The sequence below is a fragment of the Gopherus evgoodei genome, unplaced genomic scaffold (genome assembly GCF_007399415.2).
Source record: "Gopherus evgoodei ecotype Sinaloan lineage unplaced genomic scaffold, rGopEvg1_v1.p scaffold_32_arrow_ctg1, whole genome shotgun sequence".
Lineage (NCBI taxonomy): Eukaryota > Metazoa > Chordata > Testudines > Testudinidae > Gopherus > Gopherus evgoodei.
The window spans coordinates 436,684-460,523 of NW_022059994.1; the positions used below are offsets into that span (position 1 = coordinate 436,684).

A 23,840-nucleotide genomic window follows, 5' to 3' on the forward strand; every position below is an offset into this window, starting at 1 on the left:
CAGTGAGCCTCCACTGAAGAACGAGGAATTTCAGGCCTAAATAGGTTTCCCAGCATCTGAGAATCCTCCAAAGGCTTGTGCAGGTGAAGTGTGGCCCTCAATAAACGTCCTAAGGCTCACACACTGGAGTGAGGGTTAGTGAAGAACCCGCACCCCACCCTTCCTGCTTCCCATATGTGGAGTCCTGGTCACTGAATGACCCCCCTTCTCTGCCCTTCACCACTTCCACCACCTCTGAAAGCTATAAATCACCATGTCCATGCAGCTCCTGTCCTTGGGGCCGAGGAAGCAGTAGGATACAGCTGGGGCTGTCCTCTTGGCACACATCCCCTTCACCCTTTCACTCCAGAGCTCCTCACGAGGACCAGAAGGGAGCCCAACCCTCATGAGACTTAGGACGGGCACTGGAGTGGATCTTGGGCAGACCCTAGCAAATCTGTCTGATGCAGGAAGCAGGGACTGGGTTAGAGGAGGCAGCAGAGTAATCAAGCATTTAGCAGGGTCATTGCCGCCAGAGGGCACCGTCACCACCTGGGGTGGCTCTGCAGAGGCCCTGCCTCAGTCCCTTTTGAGGAAAATAATCCACAAGGCTCTTTTTGTGGCCAGTAACACTCTTGCTCTCTCAGCAGAGACTCTCAGGACTTCTAGTCTGGAGTTTGGCCTTATCATCTCGAGGAAGCTCCAAGGCCTCCTTTGCCTTCACCACAGGCCTCCTCCCTCTGACTCTCCATAGGCTTCTGCTTTACCTACCCCAGGCCTGGTTGGATCACATGACTCCCTGCTCACCACTCCTTCATTGTCTCCACCTGGAGAGGAGAACTGGGTATGTCACAGATGGCGCTGAGACCTCTCTCCTTTTATAGGGTCAGCCACCCTGTGACTGGCATGGTTCCTCTTCTACATCTCCTGATGCCACAGGGAGAGAGTCCTAGTCCTGCGGATTTCAGTTTGGAAATTATGGCCATAGATTTCAGTTTGGAAACTTTGTGCTCATAAAGTTTCCATGTTGACATTAATAATGATAATAATAATTAATAATCAATAGAATGCACTGATTTCTATTGCAGTGGCATCTCTGGGCCCCAGTGAGGGATTAGGGCTGGGTCATCATCCAAGACTACTATAACTTGAAATGCACGGCAGAATGTGGGTAAAACAGAGCAGGAGACATACAATTCTCCCTCAAGGAGTTCAGTCACAAATTTCATTAACACATTATTTTTTTAACTACAGTAACTTCTCACTTAAAGTCATCCCGGTTAATGTTGTTTCATTGCTACATTGCTGATCAATTAGGGAACATGCTCGTTTAAAGTTGTGCAATGCTCCCTGTGATGGAGTAGGGGCTGTCTGCATGGGGGATGGGAGAGCCGGGATGTCTTTAGATGAGGGACAGGTTCTTTAAGCCTGTAACCTGAGCCAGGTAGGGGGGAAGGGGTTAGCGCCTTGGCTGGGAAGCTGGACAAAGGAATCGGCCGGCTGGAGGAGGGGCAGTTCAGTTTCGATTTTGGGCTGGATGAGGGGAATTCAGGGGATCCTATGCTGGACCCAAGCACCCTGAAACTCCAGAAGGACTCGATTGAGGGGTCCTGACTGTGCCTGCAAGCTCTGCTGTAACCTGCATTCCTGTTGTCCAATAAACCTTCTGTTTTATTGGCTGGCTGAGAGTCACTGTGGGTCCCAGGAAGAGGGGTGCAGGACTGGACCCCCCCACACTCCGTGACACTCCCGTCTAATGTCATTTAGCAGCCACCTACTTTGTCCACTGCTTTCAGGAAGAGCAGCCCGTTGCAGCTAGCTGGTGGGGACTTGGAACCAGGGTGGATCGGCAGGCCGCTATCAGCTCCCCCATCAGCTCCCTGCTCCCCTAAGTTCCTTGTGCAGCCACCACCCAGTAGGCCTTCAATTGCCGACAGTTCAGCTGTCCCTTCCTCCATTGCCATGTGCTGTCACTGCCCTCTGCCTCAGAGCTGTTCCCCAGCCTCCTGCTTGCTGTGCGGGGGTGGAAAGAGGGGGGCTAATATCAGGGTGTCCCCCTCCCCCCTGCTCCTGCACCCCGCTTACCCCATCTCCACAGAGGAGGGGGGACACTCGACAGGACTCAGGACGGATGAAGCTTCCTGGCAGAAGCTGCAGTCTCAGCTTGCTGATTAACTTAACAAGGCAGTGTACTTAAGAACGGGTCAGTGCACTTAAAAGGGAAATGCACATTTCTCTCTCACACAAAAGGTGCGTGTCTCTGTTTGCCATGCTGTCTCCTCTCCCTCCTTTCCTGCTGCCTTGTAGAGTGTGTGAGGCTACATTAACAACGAGTTAACTCTTGAGGGCTCAGCCAATTGCTACTTCATCATTCTCATTGCCTTCAGCCAGATCGGGACACTTGGATGTCTGACTCTACTGCCACTAACACTGGCAGGCTAGGAGGACTTCTTTGGGGGAGGATCCTTATTTCCAAACTGTAATGAGGGTGTGATACAGGCTGAAATCACCATAGCTTTCCAGTTCCTTTTCTACTTTCGCTTTCTATCTCCCTGAAGGCATCAAGAGAGACACAGCTCAATTCAGTGTCCAACAAAAAATAAACACCATTTTGGCAGAAGTACGGAAAGAAAGACCAGGGTTCAGCTCTTTGTCTCTGTAATTTCTTACGAAGAATTAATTTTGCAGTCTCATCACTGAAAGAGTCACTGACAATGTAAACTAACCAGAGGAGAATGGATGAGGGTTTTAGAAAACCTGCAAACACCAGAGAGAGCTCAAAACTGTTCCAAAGTTTATTTCCAGGGTATATCAAGTAAGTGAGCTTCTGTCACTTGAATACCATCTCCCTTGCTCTTTGATATCTCCTAGCAGACATTTATTCCCTGTGTGAATTATTAACTGCAAAATGAGCCAATAATCCCAGATAAATGTGTCTTACTCTGAATATACAGTTTGCTTTTGAACTATATATTTAAAATGATACATGAGCTACTTTTTCCATCTCCTTTCATTGTAATGTAACTCCAGACTGTTCTGGTTATTTGATTTAAGAATCTATTTCTTTGCTCCTATATTTTAGTCAAGAAAACTGGATCTGATCCTGCTCTCAGTGCATTCAAAAGGAGATTTGCTATGAATTAGTTTATTGTATATTTCTGTTTTGTAAAGTAAGTTACAAACTCTTGCAAATCCAAGTTTATGGGAAGCCTCTTTCTCTGTGGCCCCTGTTACTGAGTAACTTTGTTTATGGGACTGAATCATTTTGCCTCGGATACGTTGAAAGAAAGGAAATGGGTAAAAAAAAAAACAAGAATCTTTCTCTCTCATACACACTTTCTCATTTCTTCAAACTTTTTTCTCCATTCGTGGAATTACTACCAACTTTTACTCTGATTTGACTTTTATTTAATGTGAATTTTGTAGGGATGGGACAAAATCAGAATGGTAAAGGAAACACATTTTCAACTGTAATTGAATGGCTGTTCTAACTCCATAATATGAAAGAGTTCACTTAACAATGTATTTATTCCTTTTTTTATTTAATGTGTCCTCTTTAATGTTTGACTTTAGTGATTTCATGTTAGTCAATGTTATGCTGACTATGATGAATTGTTTTCCTCCTCCTCCTTCCTGTTGTCTAGATCAAGTTTCAGTGAAGATGAAGATTCTCTCATTCTGCCACGGCTCCAGAGCCAGCTCCCCTCTCCCTGGTTTTATTGTTTTCTTCATTATATATGTTCGCAAGATGGAATCAGGTAGGAATCCACACTGTGTCTGCTGTCTCTTAGAGGATTTATTTAGGCCCCTGAAGTGTCTTAACAACATGCTTCACTCAAAGTCAATGGAACTACTCCCAGTGTGTAAACTTAACCACAGCAAGATCAGCACCTTCGCTGTTCATTGTTTGCTCTAATTGTGTTGCTGCTGGGTTATTTTATTTGCTTCTGGAATTGTGCCCAGGTCTGTTTCTTCACACAAGTATTTTTAAAAGATTGTCAAAGATGCCCAAAGCATTGGGTGGACACTTGTTGAAGAGTTTAATAACAGCAATAATAAATAATAGAATCAAATAACGTAGTGGGTTTCAGATGTAGAAAAGATCAGAGCCGTAGTCTGAGACTAATCTGCAAAAAAACATAAGAACCAGGATATAATGATGTCATGTGACTTTTTAAATTGGGCCTGTTAGCTAATACATATATGTTAGGTGTAGTATACACCATATTATTAGACATTATGTGCACAGTAGTCCTATAATATACATTAGAGACAGAGAGAGGGAGAGTGATGAGAAGTTAAGTTAACTAAATGTATTATGCTCATCCCACAATTCTGTTCACCAATATCTAATATCCCACAACACTTTACAAATCTGACATTAGAATTCAAAATAGAAAATAGGAAGCCTATCAATGCCACGAAAGGTGTCTCCTACCACTGCTTGGGATGTACTCTACACCCACCTGGTTTGGAATGCGGTATCCAAAACAGGGGTAAGGAAGGTACAGAACAACAAGTTAAGAAACTGGTGGGTTGGCTCTTAGGGGAGGTATAAAGTGCTTTCTCACTTGCAAAAAGCCACAGTATAAATATAAGTGGGTTCAGGGTGTATTTTTCAAGCATACCTTGTGTGTAAGGTGAGCACGCTGCAAGATAAGAATTGCTTCCCAGGAGGAGGGTATGGATGTCTCCTTTTCATAGTGTATTGTTTTGTCTTTAGGCAATAATTTTCGCTACGTTTGGTTATTTGGTCTCTTGAGCACATGAAATGTTGAACCATAATAGTCCAAAAATTGGCTGTAGCAATAGGGCAATGTCTCAGGAACCCTTTGGTGAAAGAACACCAAATATGGGCCTCCAGCCTTACCCTTATTCCTGGTGAGGCCCAACAAATTTCATGGCAATGTCAGTAAGCGTGTCAGTTTGAGAGCAGTTACAAAAACGAGCTGTTGAATAGTAAGTTTGTCTCAACTATACACTGAGCACGTCCATTCCCAGCTCTCTGCCTCAGTTTTTCTGATGAGTGACTGTGACATGGACTGAATACACCTGTCTTCAGCTTCTCACCCCATGTCAGCACTGTGTGCCTCTGTCATGCACTGAACCTACCAGTTGTCACCTCCGCACTGTGTCCATGCTCTGTGCCTGGGCCATGCGCCAAACTTGCCCATGATCAGCTTCACCTCCCATCTCAGTGCTGTGTGCCTGTGCCATACTCTGAGGCTGAGTGTTCTTATAACGGAGCCCCAGTCCCGCTGCTCATGAGCGCTGCTCTCCCTTAAACGTTCAGGCTGAAATGTTCCATGCTGAGTGTCTGTCTCTGGCTGAACTTTTTGAAAAGTTTGTCTGAAATGGAACCTATTGGCCGTGTCCTTCATATCAGATTCCCACTTTCCTCTGACTTACTTTTCGTTGTTATTGTTCTGGTGCATTTTCCAGCAAAGTTCACAGTGATTGGACCCCGTGACCCTGTCACTGCCATCCTGGGTCAGGAAACTGTGTTACCCTGTCACCTGTCCCCCGGGATGAGTGCTGCAAACATGGAGGTGAGATGGTTCCGACCTGAGTTTTTATCCTTTGTGCACTTGTACCGTGATGGGAAGGATCAGTTTGATCGGCAGATGCCAGAATATCAGGGAAGGACGGAGCTTTTGAAAGCCGGACTCACAGATGGGAATGTTCCCTTGAGGATTTTCAATATCAGACACTCTGATGAAGGACAATACCACTGCTTTGTTCAAGACGATACTTTTCATGAAGAAACCATATTGGAACTGCAGGTTGCAGGTCAGTAGTTTGTGACAGTTTTAGCTTTGTGCGGTTTGCAGGCTTTGTTCTTTCCTATTACAGCTGTGACTCCCTGGTTGATATATATTTTACAATAACACAGTGTATCCATGTTACGGAGTGTCAGGGAGTCAGGGCCTTGCATCCTTCTTCCTGGGATTCACCGTGATTCTCAGCCAGCCAGTAAAATGGAAGGTTTATTGGACAATAGGAGCGCAGTCTACAGCAGAGCTTGTCGGCACAACCAGGACCCCTCAATCAAGTCCTTCTGGGGGGTTCAGGGAGCTTAGACCCTAGCTTGGGGTTCCCTGCGTTGTACCAACCAGCCCAAACTGAAACTAAAAATTCCTCCAGCAGCTTTCTCCCACCTCCACTCTGCTCCTCCTCTCCTTTGTTCAGTCTCCCAGGCAGAAGGCGTCACTTCTCCCAACCCCCCTCCTGGCTCAGGTTACAGCTCAGGTAGCTTCCTTCTCCTCCCCAATGTAACTCCCAGGCAACATTCCCAGGTCAAATCTGCACTGCTTCCTGCTCTGTCACAATCTAACTTTCTGCAAACAGGGAAAATATGCTGGAAACTTTCATACTAGGGAAAATATGCTGGAAACTTTCCCAACATGTTATTAAAAACATTTTCAGAATGGCCAAGACACTTTCTTGCCCAATGTTAATTCACTCCAAAGTGGTCTTTAGTTAAGAGAGAAAGGACTTCTGGACACACATGGCCTTCCAGTTGCTCTGGAATCAGTTCTAGGCTGTGGGGCTAAGGTGAGGCTGACAGACTTTTATGGTTTTCTCATCGGTTCACTGTTGGTTGTTGCTTTGGGGTGTAGTTAAAATAAAATACAGTGTTTTTATTTGCTGAGACTGTAAAATGGTGATGGTGGTGGTGGGAGTGACAGATTGTTCCTCAGGGTACCACCTGGAACTGGGGTACAGCTGAGCCTTCTGTCTCACCAATCTGGGTTCCCTCTCGCACTGTGACATTGTGACAAGCTGCAAAGCCCTCCACACTTGCACTCACACCAACATCCACAGGCAGGGACCACACCCAGCTGTGTGCATGAATGCATCTAGCCAGGCACTCATGAACCAACAATAGTGAGGCTTCAGCCAAAACACCCCTCAGCTTCCCAGCCAAGGACCCTGGAGCTGTACCGTCCTGCCCTGGTCAAAAGCCTGACCATTAAAGATAATTACAATTACTCAGTTCGCCACTCCCTTGATGTGGAGGGGGATATACACAAAACCTTTGTTAATTGAGCTGAGATTTTTTCCAAACACTTCACACAAACCACACTGCTGCAGGTAAAAAATATAAAATAGATTTATTAACTACAGAAATATAGATTTTAAGGGATTATACGTGATTGCAAACAGATCAAAGTAGATTACTCAGCAAATAAACAAACACATAATCTAAGCCTAATATACTACACAGGATTTTAATCAAACAGTGTCTCACCCTGTTAGATAATACAAGCAGTTTGTAAATGTTTCGTACACAGGCAGGGTTTCCTTCTTTCCCACCTGTGACCAGCACTTCCCCAATTCAAAGTCTGTGCTCTTCCAGAGCTATATAAAGATGTTGGGTTGTGGGGAAAGTGAGGCCTGTTGGTGATGTCACTTCCCCCTTTTATAGTTTCTTCCATATGGCAGGAACCCCTTTGTTCAAAACCAGATTCCCAGCCAAGTTTGTGGTAAAATACAGGTACCAAACTGGAGTTCAATATCATGTGATCTAGTCAGATGCCCCTACATGCTTGATGAGTCATGGCAGCCATTATCCATAAACTGTCTGCATTGTCCCCCGGTGAGGACAAGACTTTACCATGGCCTACTCTTTTTGTTCATGGGCCATTAGCACTGTCTAGCTTCTTCACTCTTGCACCTGAAAGGCTAGTTGTGGGTGTTATCCAGCATAAGCACATTTGAAATACAGCTGCATAGTCAATATTCATAACTCCAGATTAAACATTTATGCATACAAATACGATAACCATACTCTAAAAATCATAACTTTTCCATTGACACCTTACATGACACATCTTGTATAAGATGCAACATAATTATATCATAATCATATTACTATGGTGAATATGGAGTGCAGAGTGTCACAGTGGGGAGGGAAAATTATGTATTTACCACTCTTAGATAAGATTTAAGATTTCTCTCCTGCTGCTTTTACACTGCAACAGGGCTGCCCAGAGGATTCAGGGGGCCTGGGGAAAGCGGGGGAGCTGCGGCACTTGTAGTGACCTGGTGGCGGTCCAGGTCTTCAGCGGCATTTTGGCGGCGGAGGGCCCTTCAGTCACTCAGGGTCTTCAGCAGCGCTGAAGGGTCCCCCAATGCCGAAATGCTGCCGAAGATCCGGACTGCTGCCGGGCCAGGGCTCATGGGGCCCCTGTGGGGCCCGGGTCCTGGGGCAAATTGCCCCATTTGTCCCCCCTCTGGATGGCTCTGCACAGCAACCATGAAGCTAGTTAGACTTTTTAAATAATAAATATATCTATCCAATGCACTAATGATCAGATTTTCAAAAGTTCAAATCCTATTCAGGTATCTATGTTGTCATATCTCCAAAGGTGCTCATCACTCAGCTGCTCCTATGCTGAAACAAAAATATCTGCCACTCACTTAATGAAATTATTTAAAATATTTGTTTACGTTTTTTGTGTCCATAAGTACTGGGATTTCAAACATTCCAGAATTTATTCATCCTTTCTACTGACTACCCACATGAATTAGTGCTTTCTAATATGAGTAAGGGATCCACACATAGTCCCTCATCCGTTCTGCTTTATCAATTAATTTATGGAATTGACACCTTTATGTATTTTCCCCTTAGGTCTGGGCTCTGCTCCTCTCATCTCTGTTGAGGGTCACCAGGATGGAGGGATCCGGGTGGTTTGTCGATCAGCTGGTTGGTACCCAGAGCCTGAGGTGCTGTGGAAAGATCTCAATGGACGACATTTACCATCACTCTCTGAAATAAAATCCCCAGGGGATAACAACCTGTTTGAAACAGAAACTGTGATCATTGTAACAGAGCATGCAAACCGAAACTTGTCCTGTTGCATCAGGAACACTGTTCTCGATCAAGAAAAGGAATCAGCAGTTTATATAGCAGGTCAGTTACCATCCAAATCCCACACTGAACTCACCACCACCAGAAACAAAACAAAATATAGGAAAACAAGAACTGAAATATCTGTGATCGATATTTCATAATCCACATACAAACAGAAGATGGGAGGCTGGTGTCTTTACAGGGTCGCAATTTAGGCTTATCAAAGTTTTGGGTTTCATGTAAATTTAATGCTATGTCTGACTTTCCTGATATTCTAGCATGCACGCGCGTACAGATACAAACTTCCAACCTTTTGATAAGAAACTTTTACTCAATCCACTGACGCAGTGTGTTCCTGCTACCTTAACTCCAGCTTATTGAGGTTTTTGAATGTGGTAAATTCTGTACTGTGGCTTCTTTGTGATCTTCTCACTCCTACAACTTATTGTTCATTACTTGTGTGAAATGTCACCTCAGTCATGTGATGGTCTTTCTACTGACTTTTAGTGCGACTTGTGCTCCTTAAGTCACTTTGGTCTGGATCCACAAAGGGACTCGTTTTACCCTTGTCTACACACAAAAGTTGCACTGATGAACTATTTAGTTAATTGATGACACTTGCTTGGGTCAACACTCATATAAATTTCAAAGGGCCCTGTATCGACGTAGCTTCAGTCAATTCCTTACTGACTTCAGCTAAATGGAGGTAGGGCACTATTCAGCCGATTTATGATTTAAGGTTTTGTGCATCACTTTATTCAAATTGGTGCAATACTCGTATGTTGTCAATTCTTGAACCAGTTTAAGAATGGCCACATAAGAGGGTTGCCCCAGTTTCACTGGATCAAAGCACAAACCCTGGGCAGAGAAAGCTTTAGGTATATTTCCAAAATTCCATCCTGGATGGATGTCTGAATCACTGTGAACACAAGAAAAGTAAATGAAGATTAATTAGTTTGCTACAGAATTGTCTGGAGAAATTGTGATTATGATTCCTTCAAATATTTGGGGGATAATAGTGGATTTTTCAGAAATATTCCAATTAATCTGACAATTTCTGAATGTTGCTGAACACTAAGGATTAAATTATTTGCTGGTGTAACTCTATTGGAGTCAGTGAGGTTTTATGAGCAGAGAATTTGCCCCTGAATTCTATGGCTTTCTGAATAGCAATGGATCAAACCAGGTCTGTTTTTTCCAGGATAAATCAGTGTTAAATCTCTGTTGATTGGGGCCATTTTTAAAATCAGTTTCTGGCATTTTGTGTAGTGTGGACATGGCCATTCTTTCACTCTTATCTCACAGAAATCCTGCTGGGTACTATTTATGTATTTGTATGGAGTAAAAACATCTGATTTTCATCACCACTTCCAAACAAAGGCAATTTCTGGGTGTGGTTTTTTTTCAGATCCATTTTTCCCGAGGGTGAATTCCTGGATGGTGTCTCTCAGTGTGATCCTGGTGGTTTTGTTTGGTTTCATTGGCCTCACTGTTTATCTCTTTAAAATGAAAGGTAAATATCAGATGGAGAAATACACTGTGTATAAAGGTTTTATTCTAATAAATAAATAAGAGGAATTTCAGAATTTAATATTAAAAGAACGTGTGACCTGCTGATCTTGTCCTAAATAAAGAAGAATGCATGTGAATTTATTAATAGACAGTAAGGGCAGAGCTGTGTGTGTGTGGCAGGAGGTGGGGGTATTGATAGAGGGTACTGGCGAAGTTGAGGGTGTGAGAATAGGAGGGAGGAGAGTCTTAGGCTATAGAACTGAACCAAAGAATCAGATCACAGCAGATACATCTGTGTTCTGCTCATTCCTTCATCTCCCTGTCTTCCCAGTTCTCAGGGGCTTATCACTGTCTGTCTCTGTCCCACTTGAGAGAAAATTCTGCAAAGCCTAGCCTCTCATATTTGTACTTCAAAGATCCTTTTTGTTAACAAAGTGTAGTGCATCTCGATATTACAGTGCTGGGCCCAATAGAAACACCCCTGTGGTAAATCAGTAAATAAACACATTTCTTCTTCAGTTAGGACAAAAAGCATATCAACTATCACATATGTCCATGTGACATATGTGATAGTCACAGATGTCCATGCTCCAGGGCTCTGGGTTCACTTAGTCCATAAAGAATATCTGCCCAATTTCCAAATAAATTGGACTTGTCCCTCCATGCTCCTAATGAATTTTGTACTTATAGGATGTAGACTTTTAACACTGTTTCATGAAGCAGGGAGAAGAAAATAATTTATATTTATTTCTGTATTTTTAAGGGAAACTTACTGAAGAAGTTGGTAAGTTTCAATTTTCCTTTTTCCACAAATACAAATGTTGATTACAGTCTCAGAATTGTATATAGGCTTGTTGGGTTTTTTAATTTATTTTCATTTCTCTGTGTTTGTTGGATTGGGGAGGGTTGATGTGTGTGTAATAGGCTGGACCATTGTAGGGCCCGATTGGGTGTTTCCAGAGAACCGTCTCCCTTTAAAAGTCCTTCCATTTAGGGGGTGAGGTTGGCCTAGCTACATGTCTGAGGGTGTAAGTTTTCAGTGCAGACCAGCCCTCACTCTCAGAGTCTTTCAGAAGAATCTATAGATGTCTGGCTTGTCAATGAAGGAGTGATGAAGTTGGAATTTTCTTCAATATTTTTATGAATTCTATGCATGCCTCAGTTTCCTCTATATGTGACATTGTTACTCAGTAAGTATAAAAGGACTGTTTGCTCTATGATTAAGAGACATCAGTATTGATGTTATGGGCCTTAGTCCCCATATCGATGGTGTATTAGAGAAGACAGTGGCAAATCCAGTCACCGGATATTGACATGTAGCAACCAACAGCCCAGAGGGAGATGGATTCCCCCACATCTAAGCAGGGAAGCTGAGTAACATTCCCCAGCTCAAGAACAAAGGGCTGGAGAGGTGTGAGATGGGGGATAAGAGCTGGCTGCTGGAAGGAGTCAGGGCTCTAATCTGGAGTCTGAATAAGGAGGTTGGATGGAGAAACAAACAGAGCTTGAACAGTGGGGTTCACTACAGAATATGGGCTCTGGGCTGACCAGAATGGTCTATGTTTTAACCTTCAGTTCTTTATGACAACCTATGCTGTGTCCAGTTGACTAATACAGCCGACTGTTTTGATAATGCTCTTTGAGTGCCACTGCAAACACTTGGTGAGGTGCATTTATCCCTGAAGGGTGTGCAAGTCTCTATTGGTAGTATCTCAGTTGGACTCACTGAACAGAACTCAGAGTGCAAAACAGGAGTGCTGAAGGCTGATAAGTCCAATCTAAGGAAGCGGTGAAGCCATGTGGCTTACCCAAGAGGAAGAGAGAGTCTGGCAGACTGAAGAGTCTAGAAACTGTTGCAAAGCTGGGGTGTAGCATGAATCAAGTGAGTTCATGACAGAAATTTCAGTACAGCTAGATCCCAGACAAGGTTTATCTTCAAACACTCCCTGCTGCAGTCAGCTTGTGCCTCGTCTGAAGGACCCTTGTCAGTGGCAGAGGTTCACAAGTTGTCTTCCAGTGACTCTGTTGCAAGAATCAGCTACCCCTGAGTTCCAGCAGCCCTCCCCTTCCTGTGACAAATTCTCCCTTTCAAGATCATTTCCTCCAAGTGGAGTAGGCCCTGCAGGATGCCTGTTTAACTCCAGTTGAGGCCAGAGGAGTTATAGACTTTTCCTGACTGGGATGGGGATGTGCCCCAGGATAGGGTTTGATAATCTAGTTTCATAGCATTTGGGGTAAGTCTACATTAGATAAACTTCACACCAAAATGTTATTTGGGGTGGTGGGGAAGCAATAGAAAAAGGGAAATTGAATAGAAATAATCACTTGGTTTTAACTTTCATGAAAAAGAGAAACAACACATAAGGGAAGGAAAGGTCATAGAAACATGTATGTGTATTTCTGTGTATTTTTTAGGCAAACAAGATCTAGAAATTGGTAAGTGTCATTTTCCTTCCTCTGAGAAGAAAGTTTTTATACAAAATTGGATCCTCATGTGGGAGTGTAATCGAGTTATTGATCACAGGCTTTGACTTTTCTTTTTGCTGGTGGGTGCTCCATCCCCACTTTGCCCTCTCCCTCGAGGCCTGCCCTCACTCCGTCCTCTCCCTCAAGGTTCCCTCGCCTGAGGGCCTCCCATCAGCTACTCTCTGCCCACTCCTCCGAGGGCCCCTGCCCATTGCTCACTCCTCTCCGCCCTCTCCCCCAAGCACCTCTCACCTGCCACTTGCTGCAGAGGGCAGAGAGGAACGAGTGGTGGGGCTTCGGGAGAAGAGGCGAAGGGGGGAAAGAAGGGGTGAAGTACAGGTGGTGCCACAGACCAGCCCCAGGGCCCACCCCCAAATAGCTGGTGCAGTGAGATAGGGGAACCCGGGTCCCCCCACTACACCGGTCTCTGATCCAGCATCCTAGAATGGTCAACAGTGTCTGGACCCCAAAGATACCGTCCAAATAGCCCTCCCTGGGTCACTTCCTATCAGCTGCTGGGCTTCCCCAGCTTCCAGTCCAAGATAACGTGAAAAGAAAAAGAAAAGGCACCAAACCATCAGCTCCAACCGGGTCTAAGCGAGCAGTGAGTCCCTCAAGGAGGCTGCTCCCGTGCCCTTGTCAGTAACCTTCAGGGTAGGTCTGTCCCCCTCTCGTGCCTCTCCCTTCTGAGCTGGGTTGCTCCCTTCTCAGCCCTTTCTCCAGTTGGAGCATGATCTGCAGGGCTGGAGGGGCAGAGTTACCTGGCACAGTACTGTTCTTTCACCCTATCATGCCCAGGGTGGTGTTTGGTAGCCCCTCACACACCCTTCCTCTCAGGCGCTGGGCTATGGTGTCCTTGGGCGGGTTTGTGTCGCCACCATCCTGTGATAAGTCCACATATATAGTTTCAGTGCCTGAATGATGTACCAATTGAAAGCTCTATGGCTGCATTGAGAGATGCTGCTGCATAATGCCTAGTTTATGGCTTGTCATTGACCTCAGCCAGTGGAGTGGTGCTTGGTCAGTTACTAGGCAGGAGGGCTACCCCCATAAATAATAGTACAGGGCATCAATGGCTTGTTTCACTTCCAGGGCCTCCTTTCAATGACCTATTAGGCTACCTCATGTGGCAATAACTTCCTGCTGAGATAGAGAACACGGTTTTCTTCTCTTCCAACTTCCTGAGATAGCACTGCTCTGAGTCTGACATTGGATGCATCTGTTCAGAGAATAAAGGGCTTTGAGAAGGCTGAGTGGAATATTTACTGGCTCCTGGGTCAACAGGTCTTATAGTGCTCTAAATGCCTTGTCACAGCTTTTGGTTCAGTGGATCTTTTTGGGTGCAGTGCCCTTAACCAGGTCTGTCAAAGAGGCAGCCATGGTAACGGAGTTTGAGATGAAATGTTAGTAGTATCCCACAGGCCACTAGGGCTTCAACTTTTCCACCAAAGGTCATAGCTTCCCTCCCCCCGCCACCACCACAGCATACTCTAGATACGTGACTTCTTGGGTGGCCAGCTGACACTTGGTTGGGTTGACCATCAAACTTGCCTCCTTGAGAACCCAAAATATTACAGTAATGTGCTTCATATATTCAGCCAAGATCTCACTGTAAATGATGATATTATCAATGTAGGTGGCCACGTAGGACCCATGTGATCATAGCACACTGTCCATCCTCCACTGGAGAGTGGCCATGTCCCCATGAAGTCCAAAGGGCATGGTTTTAAACTGGTGTATTCCATCACAGGCAGCTTGTTTAATTGTTGTGGAGTTGTTTCCTTTTTTAATTTACCCTTTTAATTTACTTTTTTTTGCATTATTAAACCTGTTTTTGTTTCTTTGCTTTCTTGTTTTTTATGATTATTCTCAAGGGGGGGGCATATAACTTTATAAAATGTGAAGAAAAACTAACCTGGATAAATTCCACACAAAAAGCTTATTTGATTAATTGGTAAGCAATAGAGTAATTGGGTTTGTTTAGTCTGGAGATGAGAAGGCTGAGGGGGGACATGATAACATTTTCAAGTATATAAAAAGTTGCTCCAAGGAGGAGAGAGAAAAATTGTTTTCATTAACCTCTGAGGGTAGGACAAGAAGCAATGGGCTTAAATTGCAGCAAGGGCAGTTTAGGGTGGACATTAGGAAAAACTTCCTAACAGGCAGAGTGGTTAAGCACTGAAATAAATTGCCCAGGGAGGATATGGAATCTCCATCACTGGAGATTTTTAAGATCAGGTTGCACAAACACTTGTCAGGGATGGTCTAGATAATACTTAGTCCTGCCACGAATGCAGGGGATTAGACTTTCAGTCCTATGATGGTATGATTCTAACAGAATTACAGAGTTTACAAACAGAAGGGACGACCAGATCATCTAGTCTGATCTCCTAAAGAGGAAACTGAATAGAAATAGTTTCTAAGGGTATATCTACTCTATCCGCCAGATCAGCGAGTAGTGATCGGTTTGTCGGGGATCGATATATCGTGTCTCATCTAGACGTGCTATATCAATCCCCGAATGTGCTCCCGTCGACTCGGGAACTCCACCAGGGCTAGTGGCGGTAGCAGGGTCGACAGGGGGAGCCGCAGCCGTTGATCCCACGCCATGAGGACAGGAAGTCGAAATAAGATACTTCAACTTCAGCTACGCTATTCCCGTAGCTGAAGTTGCATATCTTACATCGACCTCCACCCCCTAGTGTAGACCAGGCCTCTGCCTTAATTATCGTATTGATGATAATGAGAAATAAAACATAAGAAAAGGGAAACAACAAAAATATGCGTATTTCTGTTTAATTTTTAGGCAAACGAGATATAGAAATTGGTAAGTGTCATTATCCTTCCTCAGACAAAATTTATTTTTTGTGTATGAAATTGGATCCTGATGTGGGAGTTTGTTTAATTCTTGTGGAGTTGTTCACTTTTCAATTTAACTTTTACAATTCTGATGTAATATTTAACCTGTTTTTGTTTGTGTGTTTGCTTTTTTCATTATTTTGTTTTTGGTTAGGGGATTACAGTAACTTGATAAAATGTGGGGAAACACTAAATTGCATAGATTTCAATAAATAAAATAAATTTAAAAAACTGATAAGCAATAGAGTCACAGAGTTTAAGACCAGAAGGGACCCTCTGTTGTTTGATGTCCTGAAGGGGTTGATTTCTCTCAGCCTTCACTATGTACTGATGAAAAATAGAAATAAAACATAAGAAAAAGGAAATTCCTAACAAAAATATATATTTATTTCTCTTTTACTTTTTAGACAAACGAGATAAAGAAATAAGTAAGTATCATTATCCTTCCTCTGACAAGAATTTTTTTCTATCAGTTTGGATCCTCATGTGGGAGTTCTTTTAATTGTGGTGGAGGTATTTGTTTTCAAATTATCTTTTTAAATTGTTGCAATATGAAATCTTTTGTTTGCTTGTTTTTTTTATTGTTATCATTCCTTTTGGTGTGTATAAGCATTCGTTTTGTAATGTAATTTTAATAAATGTGGGGAAAGACTAAACTGGATGAATTTCACAGCAGAAGCTAATATGAAAAATAGATAAGCAACAGAGTCATAGAGTCACAGAGTTTAAGACCAGAAGGGATGACTGGATCCTCTAGTGTGACCTCCTTAAAAGGAGATTGAATAGAAAAAATAATCGCTCTGCCTTAATTTTCATATTGATAAGAACATAAGAACGACCATACTGGGTCAGACCAAAGATCTATCTAGCCAAGTATCCTATCTTCCAACAGTGGCCAATGCCAAATGCTCCTGAAGGAAGAACAGAACAAATAATCATCAAGTGATCCATCCCTTGTCACCCATTCCCAGTTTCCGGCAAACAGAGGCTAGAGACACTATCCCTGCCCATCCTGGTTAATAGCCATTGATGGAACTATCCTCAATGAATCTAGTTCTTTTTTGAACCCTGTTATAGTCTTGGCCTTCACAACATCCTCTGGCAAGGAGTTCCACAGATTGACTGTGTGTTGTGTGAAAAAATACTTCTTTTTCTTTGTTTTAAACCTGCTGCCTATTAACTTCATTTGGTGACCCCTAGTTCTTGTGTTATAAGAAGGCGTAAATAACACTTCCTTATTTACTTTTTCCACACCAGTCATGATTTTATAGACCTCTGTCATATTCCCCCTTAGTCATCTCTTTTCCAAGCTGAAAAGTCCCAGTCTTATTAATCTCTCCTCATATGGCAGCTGTTCCATACCCCTCATCATTTTTGTTGCCCTTTTCTGAACCTTTTCCAATTCCAATATATATTTTTTTTGAGATGGGACAACCACATCTGCACACAGTATTGAAGATGTGGGCATACCATTGATTTATATAGATGCAGTATTATATTTTCTGTCTTATCCTTTCTATCCCTTTCCAAATGATTCCCAACATTCTGTTTGCTTTTTTGACTGCTGCTGCTCATTGAGTGGGTGTTTTCAGAGAACTATCCACAATGACTTGAAGATCTCTTTCTTGAGTGGTAACAGCTCATTTAGATCCCATCATTTTATATGTATAGTTATGTTTTCCAATGTGCATTACTTTGCATTTATAAACACTGAATTTCATCTGCCTTTTGTTGCCCTGTCACCCAATTTTCAGAGAGCCTTTTATAGCTCTTTGCAGTCTGTCTGGGACTGAACTATTATGAGTAGTTTTGTATCATCTGCAAATTTTGCCACCTCACTGTTTACTTCTTTTCCCAGATCATTTATTAATATGTCGAATAGGACTAGTCCCAGGATAGACATCTGAGGGAAACCACTATTTACCTCTCTCCATTCTGAAAACTGACCATTTATTCCTACCCTTTGTTTCCTATCTTTTAACCAGTTACCAGTTGATGAGAGGACCTTCCCTCTTATTCCATGATAGCTTACTTTGCTTAAGAGCCTTTGATGAGGGAGCTTCTCAAAGGCTTTCTGAAAATATAAATACACTATATCCACTGGATCCTCTTGGTCCACATGCTTGCTGACCCCCTCAAAGAATTCTAGTAGATTGGTGAGGCATGATTTCCCTTTACAAAAAGCATGTTGACTCTTCCCCAACAAATTATGTTAATCTACGTGTCTGACAGTTTTGTTCTTTACTACAGTTTCAACCAGTTTCCCCAGTACTGAAGTCAGGTTTACTGGCCTGTAATTGCCATGGTCACCTCTGGAGCCCTTTTCAAAAATTAGCGTCAAATTAGCTATCCTCCAGTCATTTAGTACAGAAGCAGATTTAAATGATAAGTTACAGACTACATTTAGAAGTCCTGCAATTTTACATTTGAGTTCCTTTAAAACTCTTGGATGAATGCCATCTGGTCCTCACGACTTATTACTGTTTAGTTTATCAGTTTGTTCCAAAACTTTCTCTAATGACACCTCAATCTGGGACACTTCCTCAGATTTGTCACCTAAAAAGCATGGTTCAAGTTTGGGAATTTCCCTCACATCCTCAGCCATGAAGACGGATGCAAAGATTTCATTTAGTTTGTCCTAATTGGCATTATTCTCCTTGAGTGCTCCTTTAGCATCTCGATCGTCCAGTGGCCCACTGATTGTTTAGCAGGCTTCCTGCTTCTGATGTACTTAACAAGAAAATCGCTATTACTTTTTGAGTCTTTGTCTAGCTGTTCTTCAAATTCCTTTTTGGCCTTCCTAATTATATTTTTACACTTCACTTGCCAGCGTTTATGCTCCTTTCTATTTTCCTCACTAGGATTTAATTCAACTTTTTAAAGGATGCCTTTTTGCCTCTCACTGCTTCACTTTGTTGTTTAGCCCTGGTGGCTCTTCTTTAGTTCTCTTACTATGTTTTTTAATTTGGAGTACATATTTAAATTGACCCTCTATTATGATGTCTTTAAAAAGTTTCCATGCAGCTTGTAGGGATTTTACTTTTGGTGCTGTGCCTTTTAATGTCTGTTTAACTAATCTCATATTTATGTAGTTCCCCTTTCTGAAATTAAATGCTACAGTGCTGGGCTGCTGTGGTGTTTTCCCTGCCACAGGGATGTTAAATTTAATTATATTATGGTCACTGTTACCAAGCGATCCAGCTATATTCACCTCTTGGAGCAGATTCTGTGCTCCACTTAGGACTAAATCAAGAATTGCCTCTCCTCTGGTGGGTCCCTCCAGTCTAGCTGCTCCAAGAAGCAGTCATTTAAGGTGTCAAGAAACTTTATTTCTGCATCCCTTCCTGAGGTGAAATGTACCCAGTCAATTTAGGGATAGGTGAAATCCCTCATTGTTATTGAGTTTTTATTTGAATATCCTCTCTAATCTCTCTGAGCATTTCACAGTCACTATCACCATCCTTATCAGGTGGTCGGTAATATATCCCTACTGCTATATTCTTATTATTAGAGCATGGATTACTATCCACAGAAATTCTCTGGTAATGTTTGGTTCTTTTAAGATTTTTACTTCATTCGATTCTACGCTTTCTTTCACATATAGTGCTACTCCTCCACCAGCACGACCTGTTCTGGTCTTCCGACATATTTTGTATCCCGGTATTACTGTGTCCCGCTGATTATCCTCCTTCCACCAAGTTTCTGTGATGCCTGTTGTATCAATATCCTGATTTAATATGAGGCACTCTAGTTCATCCATCTTATTATTTAGACTTTTAGCACTGGTATATAAGCACTTTAAAAACTTGTCACTTTTTAGCTGTCTCCCATTACATGATGTAATTGAATGAGACTGTTTTTCATTTGACCGTTTCTCATCAGATCCTACCTGTATTTTATCATCTTCCATCCTCTCCTCCTTACTAGGACATAGAGAATCTCCATTAGTAGAGCCTGTCCTAAGGGATGTCTCTGTCTAAACCATATGCTTCTCTGCACCTGTTAGCTTTCTCCAGCCCTTAGTTTGAAAACTGTTCTACAACCTTTTTAATTTTAAGTGCCAGCAATCTGGTTCCTGTATAGGCTCCTCCTTTCCCAAAAGTTTCCCCAGTTCCTAATGATTCTAACCTCCTCCTCCCTATACCATCGTCTCATCCACGCATGGAGACCCTGCAGTTCTGCCTATCCAACTGGCCCTGTGTGTGGAACTGGGAGCATTTCAGAGAATGCTACCATGGAGGTCCTGGACTTCAATCTCTTACCTACCAGCCTAAATTTCGCCTTCAGGACCTCTCTCCTATCCTTCCGTATGTCATTGGTACCTCCACTTACCACAGTCACTAGCTCCTACCCAGCACTACACAGAAGTCTATCTAGATATCTCGAGAGATCTGCAGCCTTCACACCAGGCAGGCAACTCACCATGCGTTTCTCCCAGTCATCACAAACCCAGCTATCTAGGTCTCTAATGATCAAATTGCCCATTACTAATGCCTGTCTCTTCCTAACAACTAGAATTCCATCCCCCAGAGAGGTATCCTCAGTGCGAGACGATACCACATCATCATCTGGAAGGAGAGTCCCAACTATCATCATAAAGAGAAATAAAAATAAGAAAAGGGAAACTCCTAACAAACAATATGTGTATTTCTGTTTAATTTTCAGGCAAAAGAGATATAAGAAATTAATGTCATTATCCTTCCTCCAACAAGAAAATTTTTATACCAATTTGGATCCTCATGTGGGAGTTTGTTTAATTGGTGTGGAATTGTGTGCTTTTAAATTTAACTTTTACAATTTTGTTGCAATTTTAAACCTCTTGTTTGTTTGCATACTTGCTTTTTATTATTATTCTTTTGTGGTGAGTATTGTAACTTAACAAAATGTAGGGAAAGACAAAACTGGATAAATTTCCCATGAAAAGCTAATTTGAGAAATTAATAATGAATACAATCATAGAGTCACAGAAGGGACTACAGGATCCTCTAGTCTGACATTCTGAGGCACGTTTGATGTCTCTCAGCCTTCACAGTCATATTGATGATAAAGAGGAATAAAACATACGAAAAGGGAAACACGTAACAAAAATATGCATTTATTTCTCTTTAATTTTAGACCTACGAGATAAAGAAATAAGTAAGTGTCATTATCCTTCCTCTGACAAGAAATTTCTTGTAACAAAATTGGATCCTCATGTGGCAGTTTTTTTAATTCTGGTGGACATATTTCTTTTCAAATGTAACTTTAAAAGTTGTTGCAATAGAAAACCTTTCTTTGTTTTGTTTACTTGTTGCTTTATTATTATTATTAATTATTATTTTTATTCTCTTTTGGGAAGGTGGGAGGTTGTTTTCTAATTTAACTTTATAATATGTGGGGAAAGACCAAAGTGGATAAATTTCACACTAAAAGCTAATTTGAAAAACTGAGAAGCAACTGAGTCATAGAGTCACAAAGTTTAATGCCAGAAAGGACCACAGGATTCTCTCACCTGACTGTCTTGAACAGGAGTTTAAATAGAAATAATCTCTCAGCCTTAAAATTAGTATTGATGATAAAGAGAAATAAAATATAAGAAAAGGGAAACTTCTAACAAACAATATGTGTATTTTGCTTAATTTTTAGACAAACAAGATATAGAAATTGGTAAGTGTCATTATCTTTCCTCTGACAAGAATTTTTTTGTACCAGCTTGAATCCTCATGTGAGAGCTTGTTTAATTGTTGTGGAGTTGTTTGCTTTTAAATTTGACTTTTAGAATTCTTTGGCAATATTTAACCTGTTTTTGTTTGTTTGCGTACTTGCTTTTAGTTATTATTGTGGGTTTTTTGGTTAGGGGTTTAGTGTAACTTCATGAAGGGAAAACCAAATTGGATTGATTTCACACCAAAATTTAATTTGAAAAACTGATAAGCAATAGAATTACAGATTTAAAGACCAGAAGGGACCCCTGAATCCTCTCCTCTGATATAATGACAGGGAAGTGGGGAGGGATAGCTCAGTGGTTTGAGTATTAGCCTGTTAAACCCAGGGTTGTGAGTTCAATGCTTGAGGGGCCCATTTAGGGTACTGGGGTACAAATCTGTCTGGGGATTGGTCCTGCTTTGAGCAGGGGATTAGACTAGATGACTTTCTGAGGTCCCTTCCAACTCCAATCTTCTATGATTCTCTCAGCCTTTACTGTCATATGCATGAAAAACAAAAATAAAACTTAAGAAAATGGAAAGCCCTTATAAAAATATTTCTTTTTCATTTTTAGAAAAACGAGATAAAGAAATAAGTAAGTGTCATTTTCCTTCCTCTGACAAGAAACATTTAGTAGCAGTTTGGATCCTCATGTGGGAGTTTGCTTAATTGTGCTAAAGTTGTTTTCTTTTTAATTTAACTTTTAAAACCTTTTTTCATTTCTTTGCTAGCATGCTTTTTTCTTATTTTTATTATAATCTTTTGGGAGGGTGTATAGGATTGTTTTTTTTTTGTTATGTAACTTTATGAAATGTGGGGAAAGACTAAAGTAGATGAATTTTCCAGCAAAAGCTAATTTGAAAAACAGATAAGCAATAGAGTCACAGAGGTTAGGACCAGAAGAGATGACCGGATCCTCTAGTCCAGTGGTCCCCAAACAGTGGGGAGGGTCCCCTAGGGGTATGTGGAGGAATGTTCAGGGGTGTGTGCACAGCAGGGCCCTACGGGGGGAAGGGAGGAAGCACCACCCAGCCCCGCTCTGCTCTTGCCCCAACTCCGGCCCCAGCGGCAGCTCCACTCTGTCCTCTGCTCCTCCCCCAGCCCAGCTCTGCTTTCATTCCCTCTCTGCCCTCAGGCCAGCTCCACCTCTATTCCCAGCTCTTCTCTTATCCCCAGTTCTTTGCCCATCTCTGCTTTCAGCCCAAGCTCCTCTGCTGAGTCAATTATGCAGTAATGAGGGGTGGGGGGAGGTTGCACACTGATTCCTTTACTGGTAATGGGGGGGAAGGGGGCAACAGGAAAAGTTTTGGCACCACTGGCCTAGTCTGACCTCCTTAATAGGCGACTAAATAAAAATAATCTCTGTGTCTTAACTGTTGTAGTGATGTTGAAGAGAAATAAAACATAAGAGAAGGGAAAGTCCAGTCAAACAATATTTGTATTTCTGTTTAATTTTTAGGCAAACTACATACAGAAATTGGTAAGTGCCATTATCCTTCCTCTGACAGGAAATGTTTTGGGATTCTCATGTGGGAGCTGGTTTAATTGTTGTTGAGTTGTTCACTTATAAATTGAACTATTACAATATTGCTGCAATATAACACCTCTTTTTGATTGTTTTCTTGCTGTTTATTACTATTCTTTTTTGGAGGGTTTAGTGTAATTCTGTAAAATGTGGGGAAGTGCTAAACTGGAGAGATTTCCCACCAAAAACTAGTTTGAAAAACTGATAAGCAATAGAGTCATGGAGTCACAGAGTTTAAGATCAGAAGGTACCACTGGATCTTCTTAACTGATGTCCTGAAGAGGAGGTTGATTTCTCTCAGCCTTCACTGTCATATAGATGCTAAAGAGAAATAAAACATAAGAAAAGGGAAATGCCTAACAAAATGTCTATTTATTTCTCTTTAATTTTTAGACAAACGCGATAACGAAATAAGTAAGTGTTATTATCCTTCCTCGGAAAAGAAACTTTTTGCACTATTTTGGAGTCTCATGTGACCGTTTGTTTGTGGTGGAGTGTTTGCTTTTAAATTTAATTTTTAAAATTGTTTCAATAGGAAACTTGTTTTTTGTTTATTTGCTTTTTATTATTATTATAATTTTTTGGGACGTGTGGGGGTTGTTTTTTAATGTAACTTCATCATATGTGGGGAAAGGCTAAACTCGGTGATTTCACACCAAAAGCTAATTTGAAAAATTGATAAGCAATACAGTAGTAAAGTTGGTAGTGGGCAAGAAAATATGACCCAGAAGGATTTGTGGGAAGGCACTGGAGGACTATCAGCCCCTGAGATGATTAACTTCCCTCTACATTGCAAAGTGGGCAGGTAACCAACCTGAATGAAAGTGGTACCTGAGCTACAGCCTATACCCAAAGTCTTGCCAGCCAGTCTGGTGTAAAGCACAACAAACTAGAGTCAGAGTTTTTGTACTTGTAAAATAAACAGGTTGGGGCAAGAGCCAGGTAAGATCCTGGGCT

General features: G+C 42.0%; 1 protein-coding gene across 1 annotated transcript in view; it reads left to right on the plus strand.

Moving 5' to 3' along the window:
- The first annotated feature begins 2,515 nt into the window (after positions 1-2,515).
- LOC115640758 (butyrophilin subfamily 1 member A1-like) overlaps positions 2,516-23,840 on the plus strand; it is a 31,594-nt gene continuing 10,269 nt past the window's right edge. The window contains exons 1-14 of the mRNA XM_030543736.1: positions 2,516-2,794; positions 3,624-3,737; positions 5,422-5,769; positions 8,615-8,896; positions 10,245-10,349; positions 11,112-11,132; positions 12,764-12,784; positions 15,621-15,641; positions 16,081-16,101; positions 20,789-20,809; positions 21,299-21,319; positions 21,933-21,953; positions 22,818-22,838; positions 23,277-23,297. Of these exons, the coding sequence (XP_030399596.1) occupies positions 2,719-2,794; positions 3,624-3,737; positions 5,422-5,769; positions 8,615-8,896; positions 10,245-10,349; positions 11,112-11,132; positions 12,764-12,784; positions 15,621-15,641; positions 16,081-16,101; positions 20,789-20,809; positions 21,299-21,319; positions 21,933-21,953; positions 22,818-22,838; positions 23,277-23,297 (1,114 nt within the window). The 5' untranslated portion in view covers positions 2,516-2,718. The remainder of the gene's footprint in view (positions 2,795-3,623; positions 3,738-5,421; positions 5,770-8,614; positions 8,897-10,244; positions 10,350-11,111; positions 11,133-12,763; positions 12,785-15,620; positions 15,642-16,080; positions 16,102-20,788; positions 20,810-21,298; positions 21,320-21,932; positions 21,954-22,817; positions 22,839-23,276; positions 23,298-23,840) is intronic.